Below are 16,953 nucleotides of genomic sequence, written 5' to 3'. Positions count from 1 at the left end.
TAAGCTATTTATTCTCCTAATTCTTTCCTCAAGAACTTTCATATCTTTTTAAAAATCTTTTGCTTCATTTCTTCTAGGCATTCATGTAGTCTTTATGAAAAATCTTTTTTTCCTTTTGAGTTACTGCTTATAATTTTTATCAAGTCAATGTCTCCTTTTGGGGAATCTCTAGCTCTGTAACGATTTTTGATAATACTTGGCATTTTTTTTTTTTATTCAGTCATCTCTTCAGATTCGGTTCCTAAATTTGGGTCTTTGTGATAGTCTTTGTTCTAGCTCCTATAACAATTTTAGGAAAGGTAGGTAGGTCTACAAGCTATCAACCTGAGTCCACAGGGTTCTTAAGCATACCCTTATCTTCCAAGGATTAGGCCTCCTTGAACTTTTCTCAATGTTAGATCTTCAGGTCTCTTCTATATCTCAAAACAGAGTGCTAAGCATCCTTAGTTCCATATGATTTTGGGTAAGAATTATTTGAGCAGTCAAATGTTTACCACCGCTAGGCCCTGAATTAACAGATGGGAAGAGTTCTTGGATGGGAAACTGAGTCAAGAGTGTCCTACTTTAACCTTCCCAATATGTGTCTTCTCCCCAACCCCCAATCATTGTCTCAGGGACAGACAACTATTGGCCATAGATAACAAACTTCATTCCCATTGCTGGCATTTGTTAGCATTTGACTAGTGACTTCAATTTTAACTGACATCAAAACTCAGAATAATATCAGATTATAGATTCTCATAAGATTTTAACTTACATAATAAATCTCATAAATTATGCTTAGAATGGATAGTTATTGACATTCTCATGTAGATGCAATAAATTAGCAAATAAAAATTCCATCACTTCTGAAAAAAAAATCACACAAAAGATTTTAGTCAACATTCTTCTATTTCCCTTTCTCAAATACAACTTAAAATTCATCTTGATCTAACTGTAGAAATAAATTAGAAGAATTGCACATGTTTAATATATATTGGATTACTTGCCATCTAGGGGAAGGAGTGTGGGGAAGGGGAAGAATTTGGACACAAAGTTTTACAAGGGTCAATGTTGAAAACTTCTCCATGAATATGTTTTAAAAATAAAAAATTTAGTTAGAAAAGAAAAGAAATTTAAAACAGACTGCTAGGGACCTTAGAACCCTTAGAATTGGGCTATCCAAGTTTAATTGTTGCCATAAAGCATTTGTCTTTGTCACTCTACAGGGTTTTCAATATCTTCAACTCTGGGATTGTCTGAATACCCTGGTGCTTTCGCAGATCACTTCCTATGCCTACCTCCTTCTGCAGTTTCTTGCTGCATGTATCATTTGATTTTACTCAGAGACTGTTGGCTTGTTTACGTGCACTGAAGGCTAGTCTTGATGAAGGCCCCTTTTCCTATTGTCCATGGGCTTCTCACTGGCTTTTTGTGCTATTATTTATGAGGTACGAGAAATCATTTCTTAGATTTCTTAAATTTTCTTCTCACTTGATTTCTTAATTATTATTTGGTGTGAATTTCAGGTTTTTGTTAGAGTGATACTTGGAGTTGGTTGCTCTGCCTTAATTCAGGCAGCAATTTAGGCAGCTTTGTTTCACATTCCTTTTTCAAAATTTTGAATTCCAAATTCTCTTCCTCCTTGCAGCCCCTCCCTTCACCCATTGAGAAAGCAAGCAATGTGATATCAGTTATACAAGTAAAATCATGTAAAATATTTCCATATTTGTCATGTCACACAAAAAAAGCAAAAAAAAAAAAAAAAAAAAAAAAGTGAAAACAATTACTCCTTCAATTTGCACTCAGAATCCATCAGTTGTCTCTCTCGAGTTAGAAAGCATTTTCATGAAAAGATCCTTCAGACTGTAGTTCAGAGCAAGCTAAATCTTTCACAACTATCATTACAACATTGCTATTATGAACATTTCTGATCTAGTTCTGATCATTTCACTCCCTAATCAGTTCATATAAGTCTTCCCAGGTTTTTCTGAAACCATCCTCCTAATCATTTCGTATAGTACAATAGTATTCCATCACAATATTATACCACAATTTGTTCAGCTAGTTCCCAACTGCTGGACAACCTCCTCAATTTTCAATTCTTTGCCATCACAAAGAGAGTTGCTATAAATATTTTCCTAAGTCCTTTTCCTTTTTCTTTAATCTCTTTGGGATACAGAACCAGTAGTGATATTTCTGGGTCAAAGTGATATTTCTGCATAGTTTTATAGCCCTTTGGGCATAGTTCCAAATTGTTTTTCAGAATTCACAACTCCACCAAAGTGCATTAGTGTCTCTATTTTTCCCTCTGCATTTGTTATTTTTCTTCTCTGTCATGTTAGTCAATCTGATATTAGGTCGTACCTCACATTTTTTTTAATTCGCAGTTCTCATTAGTAACTTAGAGCATTTATTTTTGTATAACTATAGTTATGATTTCTTCTGCTGAAAAAATGCCTGTTCATATCCCTTGACCACTTATCAACTGGAGAATGTCATTTATTTTCAAAAATTTGACTCTATTCCTTATACTTTCAACATGAGTTGGCCAAAATTTCCAATGGGAAATCTCCTTCCATATTTCCCTGTTCATTGTTCCCCCTTTCACTCTTCTCTACCCCTCTCCTTCCTCTTTCTTCCTCCCTTTCCCTACTTCCATCATCTTTTTATTTTGCCCAGGATGAAAGTGGGGTAGTCTCTCAATGTTGATCCCCAAACTAATCCAAATAAAAGTTTTCCATCGGATCCTTTTTTCCATCCTGGAACAATTTGTCCCCCACGTCATCTCAGTGGTTCTATCTAAATCCTCATTTGCCATGGTTTAAACTCCATTGCCCATCCCCCACTGACTGTTCCCTTATTCATAACATCCTCAACCCAACTGTCCAACTTTTCCATTGTGCTTTCTGAAATGCTTGCTCCAGAGGTAACAAACTAGATTTCATCTTAAATCTTTTCTTTTCTTGCTCCCTTTATCTTCTTGAACTCAATGAGACCTGCCTCCACCCAGCTTTCCTGATTTCCCTTTCTGACCCAGGTTGAATTTTACTCATACCTACCTCCCCTCAACCCAAATCACTGACCCTTGTGGGGGAATTAGATTACTCCTTCACTGACATTTCCAGGCTCTCCCTCTTGCCTACTATCATTCAATTACCTCTCCTTTTAAGTTCCTTTGATCCATATTTATTACACAATCAAGATTATGATAGTTATTATCTATGAACTTTGAAGACATTCCCCTTCTTTCCTCAAAGATCTCAGTGCCTGACTCAAAATTGTTCTCTCTTTCTGCACCCCTGCTTTCATACTAGGGAACTATATATTATAATATCTCTAAACAGTCTAACTTTTCAATTCCTCAACTTATTCATTTCACACTGTTAGTACTCCTCCATCAACCTCAACAACAAGCAGATGGATCATATTCTTTATACTGCTACCACTCATGGATGTTCTTCATCCATGTTCATGACTCTAATGCCTTTATTTATTCAATTCCTTATTTCATATCACTCAGATTCCTTCTGTCACTTCTTCCTTTCCATTTTAGATGAAAAGGCAATAGTCTTTGTCAAAGCACCCCCTCTACATCAGGGGTGGTAAACATTTTTTCCACCCTTTGGATATTTATAACGTCATTCACAGGCCACACAAAGTTATCAACTTACAGAACTCAAGCAGCAGGAGGTTATTGTAGCTAGTTTTCAGGTCATCATCACCTGCACTTGCCTTAGGAAATGATTCACAGGCCCTATACTGTTTGTAGACTGGACCCTCTCTGTTCTACATGCACAAGTAATCCCACTTGTATTTTTTACAACTTTTAAATCAAAAATTTAATAATGATATTTATTATACTATACAAGTATCATTATATTATTTCATGTGAGCACATTCTAGGGAGCTTAATTTTTGGATCCTGGGTGCTCCTTCAGAAAAAGTTGTCTAACTTACAATCTTTGCCATAAATATAGTTCTACTATTAAAAAATAGTAAATCTTCAAACTGTCAAAAAGCAAACCCAAGCATTCAAATGCCTATAAGAAGCCTCAATGGTACTTTAATCCACAATAAAAGGAACTAACCAGAGGAAACTGGCTATATAGGAAAAAAAAGGACAACAAAAGAAAAATAAAATATTTATTTACTTACATCAAAGGAAATGCAAAGAATGGGAGTGTCATAGTGAGTCTTGCTGTAAATTCATCCGGAAGATACCACAAGTAAACCACTATGCAAGTAAACAAGTAAAGAAGGGAGGAGTAGAGGAGTAACCTTCCAACCCATAGTTTTTGTAATCTTTGATTTTTCTCTCTAAATTCTTCTAATGCTTGGATTTCCTATTAAAAGAGAATTATCACATATTATTGAACCTCAAAAACAAAACAAGTACTGAAATATTAGAATTTTTCCTATTCATATTTCCATTTACAAAATACTATTCAAATTTTAATAATGCTTTATTCTCATAAAAATTAATACACGTCTATATTTTATAATGAACAATATCATTTGATAATAGCCAAAAATCATGCTTTGAGCTTTCATATACATTTAAAAATTAAACTGTTACAAGTCTGTTACATTATAACAAAACCAGAAAGAAATTTGGCTTTAGAAAAAGTAATGAAAATTGATATTTTAAAAACCCATAAAACTGGTGTTTATAGTAATTCTTCTGTCTACTTATCTCCTATAGTCACTAACTCTTATTAACTTTTTTTGTGTCATGGACCCTTCTTCTGGTAATCTAATGAAATCTACAAATCTCCTTCTCAGAAAAGCATTTTAAACACATAAAATACATGGGATTCTAAAGGAATCCAGTAATATTTAAATATAGTCATAAACATATTTTTTAAAACCACAAATTCATAGAGACTAAGCTAAGAACCCGTGCTCTAAAGGAATAATCAACAATGCACTGGTAAAGGGAAAATGAAAACTGTATAAAGTAAAAATTTGTGCATACTTGGAGCTGAGTGTACTCTATCTGCAATCTTGATTTATACTATAGTGAAGCTCTGATTTCACTCTGACAGGCTCCATTACCTGACACAGACATCTAGTTTCCCTAGTACAGTTTGATTTTTTGAGATTGTGTTACGTCAAGATTTTTGCCCAACTTATTTCTTACTAGTATGATTCTAACTTTGCAGGTTAGATTTTATTTTCAAATGAATGGATGTTACTTTAAATACAATGAAATAATTTTCAATTTAGGTCAGAAGATACTTCAGGGCTAAAGAACATACCTTATCTATATTTTCCAGAACTTCTACTGTTGAAGGTTTTACCTATTTACAGGAGAGGGAAAAAAAAGATAACTTAGAACTTGTCAATATAAAATCTACTTTCTCAATCTATAGAAAAACCAAAACACATTTCTCTTGATCCAAGTTTGAATTTTCTCAAATACCACCACACAATGACATTGTCAATCTTATTCTAAATAATCATAGGCATTTATGAATCATTTGTGCTTTAACAAGAATAACTACCGAAAAGAAATGGAGTATTCTCTAATAAATTAAAATTATTATAACCTGAAAAGCCTTTTTATAGTCATTATCTTTTTCTTCAAGATACATTAGACACTTAATTCTCAAAATCTAAAAAGCATAGACTTAAAAAGGCTACATCAACTTTCTCTCCAATTTCACAATTGGAAAAATAAAATTATTTATTTTCTACAACAACAAAAAAAGCCAATTAAGTTTCTAAATGATTTAAGATTCAAATAACAACCAATTCTTTAAAAGAATCCGATTTTCTATAAGATCATTTAAAAATCTTGCAAAACTATGAAAACCAGTAAGTTAATTTCTGCTTAATTTTCCTAAAATATTCTTTAGCAATTTTCCAATAAAAAAAAAAAACCTATTGTGATTTTGAAGCATTTAGGTATTACAGTGGATAGAGAACCAGACCTGTCCTCTGGAAAATCCGAGTTTGAATCATGCCTTGTAAACCAAGTAGCTGTTTGACCCCGAGAAAGTCAATTAATATCTTTCAGTTATTTATAAAATAATAATAATAATGATAATTTATAAAGTTGTTGTGAAGAACAAATGGAAAATGATAAAGCAAGCCTTAAAAATTACATGAATGTTAGTTATTATCATTATTTTCATAAAGGAATCAAGAACACTGTTAGGCTACAGTTTGGGGTTCACAAATTTTAATAATCCACTTAAGAGTGAGAAAAATTCAAATTTGTCAAGATGGCTCACAAAGCAGTTGAGAAAACTCATGCTTAGCATTTAGCAGAGTGCCTCTCTAGCCTTTAGGTCAAAGAATGGAATATCACAAAGGATACTTGAAATATTTGTTGACTCGACTTGAATGTCATATAAACTTTTGTAAGCTAGGTAGTATTAAAATGCAATCTCTTGTCATTGCCACAAAACACACTTATATGAAATGCAATGTAAAGGAAAAGATAAGCAACAAAACTGGTACTTAAGAAGGTTAAGGGCTTCATTTCCATTTTGCTATTTATTTTATTTCTTCACTGCCAGTCACAGATTAGATCTATATTAACGAAGTTCATATTCAGACATCCCTAACAGTAATAATAAACAATCATTCATTGCATAATGCCTACTTTTGTATTTTAAAATGACAACCATATAATTTAAATTCACCAGAATCATTCATTGCATAATGCCTACTTTTGTATTTTAAAATGACAACCATATAATTTAAATTCACCAGAAACAAATTTTACAAACCTTTCTCAAATATATGACCATTAAATAAAATTCTCTTACAAATGTTGCTATCCAATTTTTTAAAAACTCATAACACTTTTTAAATGACCAAGTCTTTTTTTTCTTACATTCAGCTTAAGGAGGATTTTGCACATGTATTTATTAAGTGGAAACAGAAACCCAGATATTCAATTACATGTAACACTTCAAGTGTTACCTTTAAAATAAAGGTGAGACCTAAAACTAAACACTAAACTTTTTTTTTAATTACAAATATGAAATTAATAGATAATAAGGATTATAAATATGACATTATTAAGTATGAAATATGGCACCTCACCAGTACCCACATTATTAAGTATGAAATATGGCACCTCACCAGTACCCACTCCCACTCTCTCCATACTCATTCCCTTAGTCATTCAGAAATTTCTCCTTTCTGATTTATTTAGTTCATATCTCCCACCAAATCAAGTTTCCAGTAGCTGCTATCTAGCCACATCCAGAATGTTTCCCTTCTTTAATCAACAAGTTCAGGACCTGGTTCAATCCTTCCCTTCTCCCCTATTCCTACCCTCATAAATAGGGGATTTCACTATATATACTAACACTCTCTCAAAACATCCTAACTTTCTACTTCTATAACTTACTCATTTCCTATGACCTAGTCTTCTACTCACCTCACACACATAAAGATGTCATAATTTTTAATATAAATTCTCTTCTTGAATTACAGTCTGTTGTCTTTCCACTTCTCCCTCTGCCTTGTAAAACCCTGTTTATACATATCATGACCTCCAATTCTTCAGTTCTTTCCCAAGAACATCACCTCTGTATTAGCTACATTGTCCTCCCTTCCCCACCAATAAGTTTAACTCTACTCATATCTTTAGAGTCTCCTGCATCCTGCCAAAGGCTCAGTCTTAGATCACTCTCACTATTCACTACCTTCATTCCTAATGAATGTGCTGCAGAATGAAGCTGGAGAAAATCACAAAGCCATACTGACTGAAGTCAGTGAGTCCACAAGTTTAAGTTACATAATTTCAATTGGGTCCTCGTTGCAACAATACAATTCTTTTATATCTTCCTAATTGACTCAGTTCTCTCACTGGAGACATTTTTTTCCAAACCTTTCCATTCCTCCTCAAAACTCTCACAGCTTTCTCTCCCTATATCCTCTCCATTGGAAGCTTTGCCTTATATTTCACTGAAAAAATTGAGATTTGTTTAGAGCTCCCTCTTCTTCCCTATGAAGAGAGAACTGCCGCATTATTGAATTATTCCTGTCATCGTTGAATTCCTCATTTTATATCAGGTGGCTTTTGCCACCATCCCTTCTTTTACCCATTTCACACATTTCTCCTTACAAGGCAAACCTCTCCATTTGCATATCAAGTTGCACCTTGTCTTCTCCATAAAATTTCTCCAGTTTCATTTTTCCCCCTTTCCTCTCACAGTCTTGTTAATTCTCTACAATCTGGCTCCTGATCTCATCATTTAACTGAAGTTGTTCTCTCCAAATTCACCAATGATCTCTTGATTGCCAAATTTAAATGACCTTTTCTCTGACAATCATCCTCTTCTCTTTGAAACTCTCTTGTCTGTAGGTTTTCATGACACTGTGTGCAAGTGCTCTCTGTTTCCTGATTCTCCTATTTGTCTGACTTTTTCTTCTCCTGTCTTCTTTGCTGGATCTTCATTCATCTCTCTATTACTATCCTTTAACAGTAAAAATCTCCCAAGGCTCTGTCTGGGCACTTGTCTCTATATTATTTCTCTTGGTGATCTCAATAGCCACCATGGATTCAATTGGCATCTCTAAGCAGATAAATCTCAGTTCTATTTATCTAGCCCTAACCTCCAATCACATATATCCAACTGTCTATTGGAAATCTAGAACTGGATATCCAAAAGTGAACAAATTAATCCAAAAATAACCTCCCCTCCTCCAAACTTCCCTTTTACTGTTGAGGGCACCACTATTCTCTCAGTCACCCAGGCTTACAACCTAGATGTCCTATTCCACCTCTCCCTTCTCCCCTCATCTCCAATATCTAATCAAATCATTAGTCCTACCATTTCTACCTTTGTTAACATCTTTTGCATATATTCCTTTTCTCTTCTGATACTGCAACCACTTTGGTACAATTCTGCATCACCTCACACCTAGACTATTGCAATAGGCAGCTGGTCTTCCTGTCTCAAGTTTCTCCCTACTCCTGTCCATCCTCCACTCAGCTATCAAACTGACTTTCCTAAAGCACAAATTTGACACCACCACTCCCCTGATTTAATAAACTCCAATGGCTCCCTATTGCCGCCAGGATCATATCTGCAATCCTTCATTTGTTTCTTAAACTCCTTCATAAGCCATCTCTTTTACCTTTCCAGTCTTCTTATACCTTACATCCCATGCCCACGTGCTCTATGATCCAGTGATGCTGATCTCTTTCATGTTCTCACATAACGTTCCATCTCCATACTCTGTGAATTACACTGGCTCTCTTCCATGCCTAGAACTCTTGGTCTCCTCATCTCTGTCTCTTGGCTTCCCTGACTTCCTTCAGTTTTCAGCTAAAATCCCACCTTCTACAAGTCTTTCCCAATATTCCTTAATGACCTTCCCGTAATATTATCTCTGATTTATGCTATATATATATATATATGTGTGTGTGTGTGTGTGTATATATATATATATATGTATGTGTGTATATATATATATGTATGTGTGTGTATATATATATATATATATCCTGGACTTGAGCCCTAACTTTATGACTCCAAACAAGTCACTTCCCAGCAGTGTTAGTCTCATCTGTAAACAATCATTCTCTCCCAATTTGGAATTATGCCCAAAAAAGTTATCAAACTGTGCATACCCTTTGATCCAGCAGTGTCATTACTGGGCTTATATCCCAAAGAGATACTAAAGAAAAGAAAGGGATCTATTTGTGGCAGCCCTTTCTGTAGTGGCTAGAAACTGGAAAATGAATGGATGCTCATCAATTGGAGAATGGTTGGGTAAATTGTGGTACATGAATGTTATGGAATATTATTGTTCTGTAAGAAATGACCAGCAGGTTGAATACAGAGAGACTTGGAAAGACTTATGTGAACTGATGCTGAGTGAAATGAGCAGAACCAGGAAATCATTATATACTTCAACAACAATACTGTATGAGGATATATTCTGATGGTAGTGGATACCTTTGACAAAGAGAAGATCTAATTCAGTTCCAATTGATCAAGGATGGCCAGAATCAGCTACACTCAGAGAAGGAACACTGGGAAATGAGTGTAAACTATTTGCATTTTTATTTTTCTTCCCAGGTTATTTTTACCTTCTGAATCCAATTCTTCTGATGCAATAAGAGAACTATTCGGTTCTGCATACATATATTGTATCTAGGATATGCTAGAACTTATTTAACATGTATAAGACTGCTGGCCATCTAGGAGAGGTGGTAGAAGGAGGGAAAAGAAAAATCAGAACAGAAGTGAGTGCAAGGGATAATGTTGTAAAAAATTACCCATGCATATATACTGTCAATAAAAAGTTATAATAATAAAAAAAAAGAAAGAAAATCATTCTTTCCATCCCACAAGCTATCATGAGGCCCAAATGAAATGATACTGACAGTGTTTTGCAAACTTTAAAGCATTATATAAATGTCAACTATTCATTTTATTAAATCACAAGATGCTTGAGTATTAGACAATGTTACTGATTTGATGATGTTTAAAATCAAGGCCAATCAAATGCAAAGAAGCAGAAAAGAGAACACACACATATATACAGAAAAATTGAGGTTTAGAGATAATATCTAACTAATACTCTATTCTGTACCACACAGCAGATTTTTGTAAATAAGTTTTTATGTGAGATTATCTCCAACTTAAGAACTAGTTTAAAGAATAAAAACTTACCCTCCATCGGGAAAATAATCCACCCATCTTTTTATGTGTGAAGACAGGATACACTGATGCCTTTCATCAATTTTGTAATAGAATTCACGTCTAGAAATAAAGTATTGTTTATTTATTTTCATATTAAATGCATAAAATATATATACCATTTATTCTAAAGCATTATGGCTACAATACCAATAAACACTGTCATTTATTCTAACTTGAAAATTATGACAACTTAGAAATGGCCACTTACTTATTGAGCAACTATATAACAGGAACTAAAAAAAAGTGCTAGGTGCTAGGAATACAAAGACAAGATTCTCCCTGCTCTCAAGGATCTTACATGGAAAGGGAAACAAAGTGAAACATGTTCACTGGTAAGTAAATACAAAATATATGCAAAAGCAATTTCTGCTGAAGTCAAATTGAATCTAGTAAGAGGAGATAATATGTAAGCAAAATGTAGACAAGTTATTTTTGAAGAGGACTAGAGAGATAAACCAGATAGCTTGAAGGGATCAGGGACTCAAATAAAGGTTTTTGCATACAAACCCAGAGACTGCTTCTGAACTTAACAATTCATCTTTTTTCACATTACCTTTATTCTAATATTTATAAGAATGTATCAAGACACTATCATGCTACAACAGTTTTAAAAATATAAATCAGAGTACAACCTTTGGCCTTCAACCAATGGGAAGAAAAAAACTAAATGGTTAACATATGGGATGCACTAGTTGATTTCTTAGTAAAACTGAATATTCCTTATAACTTCTTGGAAATTAAAAATCCTGGATCCAAGACCAATTGTATGCTAAGTTTAAACATCATCATTTCCGGAGATAAACTCTTAGCTCTACAGGTTAAGAGAAGGGAGATTTGAAGGTGTTAGCTTAAAGAAAAGGTAGTGACAAGTGAATATTAAGCTTTGCAAAGAGTCTCTCTCTGGAGCAAAATTTGAATCTAATTTTTCCTGATTCCAAGTCAGAGCTCTAACCACTACAGCAGGCTACAACAGACTCCATTCCTGCAGACTAATGTGGAAAAAGCCTATCTGAATTAGTAAAAATACTGAATTAGATGTCATATGTAAAGATATGACTATTTAACAAAAAAAAATTGCCAAAAAAAAATTTTTAATATACAGAGAATGATCATTAGCAATACTAGTCACATCCCACACAACTAGGAAATAAGTGCTTTAAAGTTTGTCCTCAATTTGGCTCTTTTCAACAATAAGATGATTCAAGGAAACTCCAATAAACTTGAGATAGAAAGTACCATCCACACGGAGATTCAATGTGGATGAAAACATAGTATTTTCACCTTTTTGTTGTTTGCTTGGGTTTTTTTTCTATATTTTTCCCCTTTTGATATGATTTTTCTTGTGTAGCATGATGAATATAGAAATATATTTAGAAGAATTATACAAGTTTAACCTATATCAGATTGCTTGCTGTCTTGGGGGTAAGAAGAGAAAAAATTTTGGAACACAAGGTTTTATAAAGGTGAATGTTGAAAAATATCTTTGCACATATTTGGAAAAAAATACTATTTTTAAAAAGTGTCCTCAGTTTTACTTCCCCTCATCTTGCTTAGAAGTGGTTATTTATATGTCTTATATTTAATAGGTAGGACTCAAGAAATGTTTGTCGATTGGAATTAGAGGAATTGCTCAGTTCATTCCTGCAGCCTTCAAACATGTTTAGCGAGAAGCTCTTTAACATTCACTTGACTTTCATATTTTCAAGCTGCCCCGAGTATTCTCCGTTTCATAAGCTGAACTCATGGTAGGGTGGAAAGGAAAAGAGGGGGAGAAGTTATCTTCATTTTTTTCACTTCTCAACCTTTGCAATGTTTTCCTTCTTTACCACTCAACTGAAACTTCTCCATTTGGGACCTTCTTTCTTGGTGAGCTTCTCAGCTTCTATTGATTCAACTATTAATTCTACGTAGGGAGGATTCCTTAGTTATATATTCAGCCCTTATCTTTCACTTGAGTAGTTTTATATAACCAATTGCTTATCTCTACTTGGATGTTTCATCTCCAAAATTCAACCTGTCCAAAACAGAATTCATTATTTCCTTTTTTTAAAAAGTGTTTTAATATTTTAGTATAGATTGAAATGACTCAAACAAAGGTTCTTCGGATGGTCCATAATAATTTAAGAGGGGCAAGGGGTCCTGAACCAAAAAGTTTGAAAAATGCTACACAAAGAAAATGGTATTAGAATTCATTATTTCCTTTCTAAATCCATCTCCCTTCCCATATTTCTATCAATGGCATTACATTATCCAGGTTTGTAACCTATAATTATCTATCCTATGTTATGGCCAAATTTTACAAATGCCTTTACTAGCTATAAAGCTTTCAATTCTACAGTGATTCACTCCCTTCTCATGAGAAATACTCCAAAAACAGACCTGGTGCCAGGAACAAAAACTCCTAAACATCCCTAAAAAGTCTGGATCAAAAGCATAGAATTTAGCAATCCTAACTCTGCTATATTCTAGCTTTGTGACTTTGGACACAGTACTTAATCTCTCTGGACCTCAGTTTCCTCCACTATGAATACATAAGATTAGATTAAATGTACAATATTCAAACTTCCTACTATCAGAATCCCTTTATATTCTTTAAAATTAATGGGGAGCCATTCTCTCAAAAAGCTTTTATTTGTGATTATATCTACTGATGTTTATGGTATTAGAAATTTTAAAATCTTAGTAATAGCTATGAAAATCATTTTGTCCTACAGGACCCCATATCAAAGGGCCTCAGACTCCCCACCCCAGGAAACCCAAGATCTTACTTTGAGAACAACTAGACCAGTTTATTCCCAAAATACTTTTCCAGTTCTAAATACAGTGATCTCAATTCTCTTCCAGGTCATGTCCTACTTCCGTCCTCACCCCACCCCAAGTCATGTAAATTTTTTTTTTAAAGGAGATCCTTACATATATATTTTTAAAGAGAAATTGAATAAATTACTTATCTATGTTCAAAAACACCTAATATTTTGATGATAAAGGGTCAATAAATATTGCATTCATTGTTGCCAGTTCACATAGATTTTTTTAAAATAGCATGATCTAATTTAATGATCCTGAAACTTTTTAAATAAAAAAATGAATAAACATATAAACAGTCAATTTAAATTTACATGCAAAAGTCAGTGCATTAATATTCATATGAAAATATAAAGTGGCTAAATAAAGTATTTTTCTTCTGTTTTAACTTATGTACATTTTCATCGATTCTCACATCCAGGCTCCAGTGCAATCCAACCTTAAAGTCCATTCCAACTTAAACACCCATGGAAAAAAGATCCAAGATCAAATATCTTTACTATTTCAATGTTATATACTAACTCACTTGCCATTAAAACAAAAGATAGATAAATTCAATGAAGCTCTTCCTCAAGAACTTGCAAAGCTTTTTCTTCATTCCTGTTAAGGTGTCAGTGAACCTTGAAATGACTTAAGTTTTCAAATCATGCATTTTCCAGTATGTAATACTATCTACTATATTAGTTAAATATTTTAAGATGCTGCTTATAAGTTTTAAGCTTGGGAATTATAATTCAAAATTTTAGGAGTTGGATACTCATATTCTTAACCAACATACATTGGTGCATTAAGAGTGATTAGGGAACAGTATCTTCTCATGTAAGTAATAGTACAAGAAATTACTAAATGATAAATCAAAAGTTGTATTAAGGAAATTAAGTAAAAGTTGTAGTAAGTAAATTTTGTCTCCATTTTCTCTAATAAAAAAAAGCAAAATAATACCATATTTCATTAACATACTCTCATAGGAGTATATTCCACCCCTTCTTTGGGGGTGGGGAAAGCAAAGTAAGATTTATTTTGGGCAAGTTCATTCAGATTTCAAATCTATTTTAACAGAGACTAAATAATCATCAGTAATACATTCAGAATGCCCTGAAAATACAGCAGGCATGGCTTAGTACCCAAATTAAGATTCAAAATGATTTGTCATATAAGCCTAAACCTTTAAAAAGTAAATCTGGCTTACTATAATACAGTTCTGTGAATTTATTATCATCACCCTCATTAATATAAAACTGTACACGAAAAGAAGACCTTTTAAAAAGTTATTCTTGATGAGGGGAACCGTGAAGCTGTCCTCTGACTCTGGGAGGGGAACTCCTGGAAACTCTCCTCTGGGAGAAACCTGCCCCAGGGAATCAAAATAAAGTGTTTTCATTCTGTTATCTTGGTGGGACTAGTTGGGTCCAGGATCAGACCACTCCCTACTTAGCTCAAATTTAAGTAGTCTCATTTAGCTGGAGATCTAGATTTCTATCTACCTCTATAAGGCTGAAGAGTGGCTCAGACACACTCACAGTAAATGGTCCCATTCTACTGGAAATCTGGGGGGGGTGGGGGGGGCAGTAATTTCATTCAATTGAAACTTCAGCCTCAAATCTCTTTTAAAGAGCAACTTTGGGGCTCATTTCTTTGCAGAGGGCCAAAGCAGGAACATGCCAGGCCAAGGGAAACTTTTCCTTAGCATAGCTACCAGGGAGGGCATCTTGCCCTCTGAAAAGACACCCTTTTCTAAGAGTTAACTCTTTATCTCTCTGCCAGAATTTCTCTGCTAGACCTTTACTTTTCTGTCAGGACCTTGCCACTGAGGAAGTTGGCCTCTAAGCAAAATCTGACTTCTCAGTGCTAATAATCTTTTTGCCAGTCTAACTTTTCGGGTTCGTAAATTTTTTTACGAAGGAGCTGGGCCCACCAGAAGGGGTTCCCACAACTCTCTGCCCTCCGCCAATAATGCAACAAGTATGTATATGTCATCTCTTCATTGTGAGGTTACGGACAAAACGGAAATAAAGATTATTTACTTTTTAAATAAATGTTATATATATGTACCTATGCATTATACTGTGTATGTCTTATATACGTCTTGTATTGTGTATGACACATGTTCCTTATATTGTCTATGTCTATAAAACCAACTTGATTCCAATTATTTTACTTGTCAGCTATTATTTTGCTTTAAGTCTGGTCATAACATAATTACCTAACTTTGGTTTCAAAATTGACAGTGTGCCTATAAAACTGAAGTTTTAAAACTAAACACTCCCACCACTGGAAAATTCTGAAGGCATTGCTAAGGAATTGTCTTGCACAGCAGCTAAAACCAGAAGCCTGAACACGGACAAGACTCCTCACTCAAAGAACTGTCACTCTCCAAACAACTTCTAAGAGCCCGGTTGCCCTACTAGAGGTATATGTCCCAACAGCCGGATGCAACTCGGAGAAGATCCGCAACCCCTTCGCCTCCCCCCAAAAGAAAAAGGATCTCCCGCCGGAGGAGCTCGGTCCTCGCTGCTCCCCGCCCAGCTTCCTCCCCTTGGCCACGCCCACCCCAACCTACACAGCCTCCCCAGTTCGCCCTTCCCCCAGCGGGATCTGCGACCAAATAAAGAGGCAAGCGGCTGTTCTGGGAGGCGCCCTCGGCCTCGGCGCTGGCCAGCGTGACACTGACAGTTTCTGCTCTCTGGCTTGGGAGGCAGGAAAAGCATGCCCCACACCAGCAGTCCTGGCGCAGAACCGGCGAGCCCCTCCGTCCCACTCCTACCCCCCACCCGCTGGGAGGGGATGCTCACACCAATCCATCTCCAGAAAGCTCCAAGAGGACAGAAAGGGCGGGGCTGGGAAGGGAAACTCCCACCCTCGCCTCGGCAGGGGCTGGTTAGAGCTCCGCCACACACGCCCACACGCCCCGGCCCCAGCCCGGATCCCCCTTCCTCGGTCCTCTCTTCCCCCAGCCCAGAACGGCCTGAGGGGAAACAGGAAGAGGCGTGTGTGGGTCAGACCCCGGTTCCAGCCCCCAGCTACAACCGCCGCCGCCTCAGCTTTTTTCTTTTAGGCCAATCGGTGCCGGGCTGCCGGAGGGAAAGTCGAGGGGAAGAAAGGATCCCCGGGCGCCCTCCACCCTGTTCCTTCCCTCACCTCTGCCCGGCTCTACCTGCAAGAAAGGGGCAGAGCTGGCGCTGGCGCTCGGCCGCCGCCGCCGCGGTCGCTGGCAGCCTCCCCCCGCCCCGGCAGGCAGCAACCACTAGTGACAGAGCGCTCCGGCAGCCCCTTCCCATCAAACACCGCGCCCCCGCCATCCGACCAATCAGCAGCCGTCCCCCGCGCGCCGCGCTCCCCTGTCACGTGACGGGGGCGGGCAGTTGGGGCGGTTGATGCTGAAGGCTGCTGAGGTGCCTGCTGCTCATCCTCTCCCCTACGCTTCTTTTTCGCCTTTTGATTGGACTCGTAGTGGCCTAGACTGCTTTTCCTATTTCTCCATGACCTCCCT

At 36.1% G+C, this 16,953-nt stretch overlaps 1 protein-coding gene across 4 annotated transcripts in view; it reads right to left on the bottom strand.

Annotated features, from left to right (window-relative positions):
- LNPK (lunapark, ER junction formation factor) overlaps positions 1 to 16,704 on the bottom strand; it is an 86,256-nt gene extending 69,552 nt beyond the window's left edge. For 2 of the 4 annotated variants that reach the window (XM_003763991.4, XM_012544836.3), the window contains exons 1-4: positions 16,618 to 16,704; positions 10,629 to 10,718; positions 5,241 to 5,282; positions 4,138 to 4,325 (exon numbers count right to left, since the gene is read on the bottom strand). In XM_003763991.4, coding sequence (XP_003764039.1) covers positions 4,138 to 4,325; positions 5,241 to 5,282; positions 10,629 to 10,655 — 257 coding nt within the window. In that variant the 5' untranslated portion in view covers positions 10,656 to 10,718; positions 16,618 to 16,704. Of the gene's footprint in view, positions 1 to 4,137; positions 4,326 to 5,240; positions 5,283 to 10,628; positions 10,719 to 16,255; positions 16,275 to 16,601 lie in introns of those variants that run through there. The other 2 variants (XM_012544835.3, XM_031960425.1) reach the window with 2 other exon arrangements.
- Between the last annotated feature and the right edge of the window lie 249 nt (positions 16,705 to 16,953).

Source organism: Sarcophilus harrisii, chromosome 3, assembly GCF_902635505.1.
Source record: "Sarcophilus harrisii chromosome 3, mSarHar1.11, whole genome shotgun sequence".
Lineage (NCBI taxonomy): Eukaryota > Metazoa > Chordata > Mammalia > Dasyuromorphia > Dasyuridae > Sarcophilus > Sarcophilus harrisii.
This window is presented reverse-complemented; position numbering and strand designations above follow the sequence as displayed.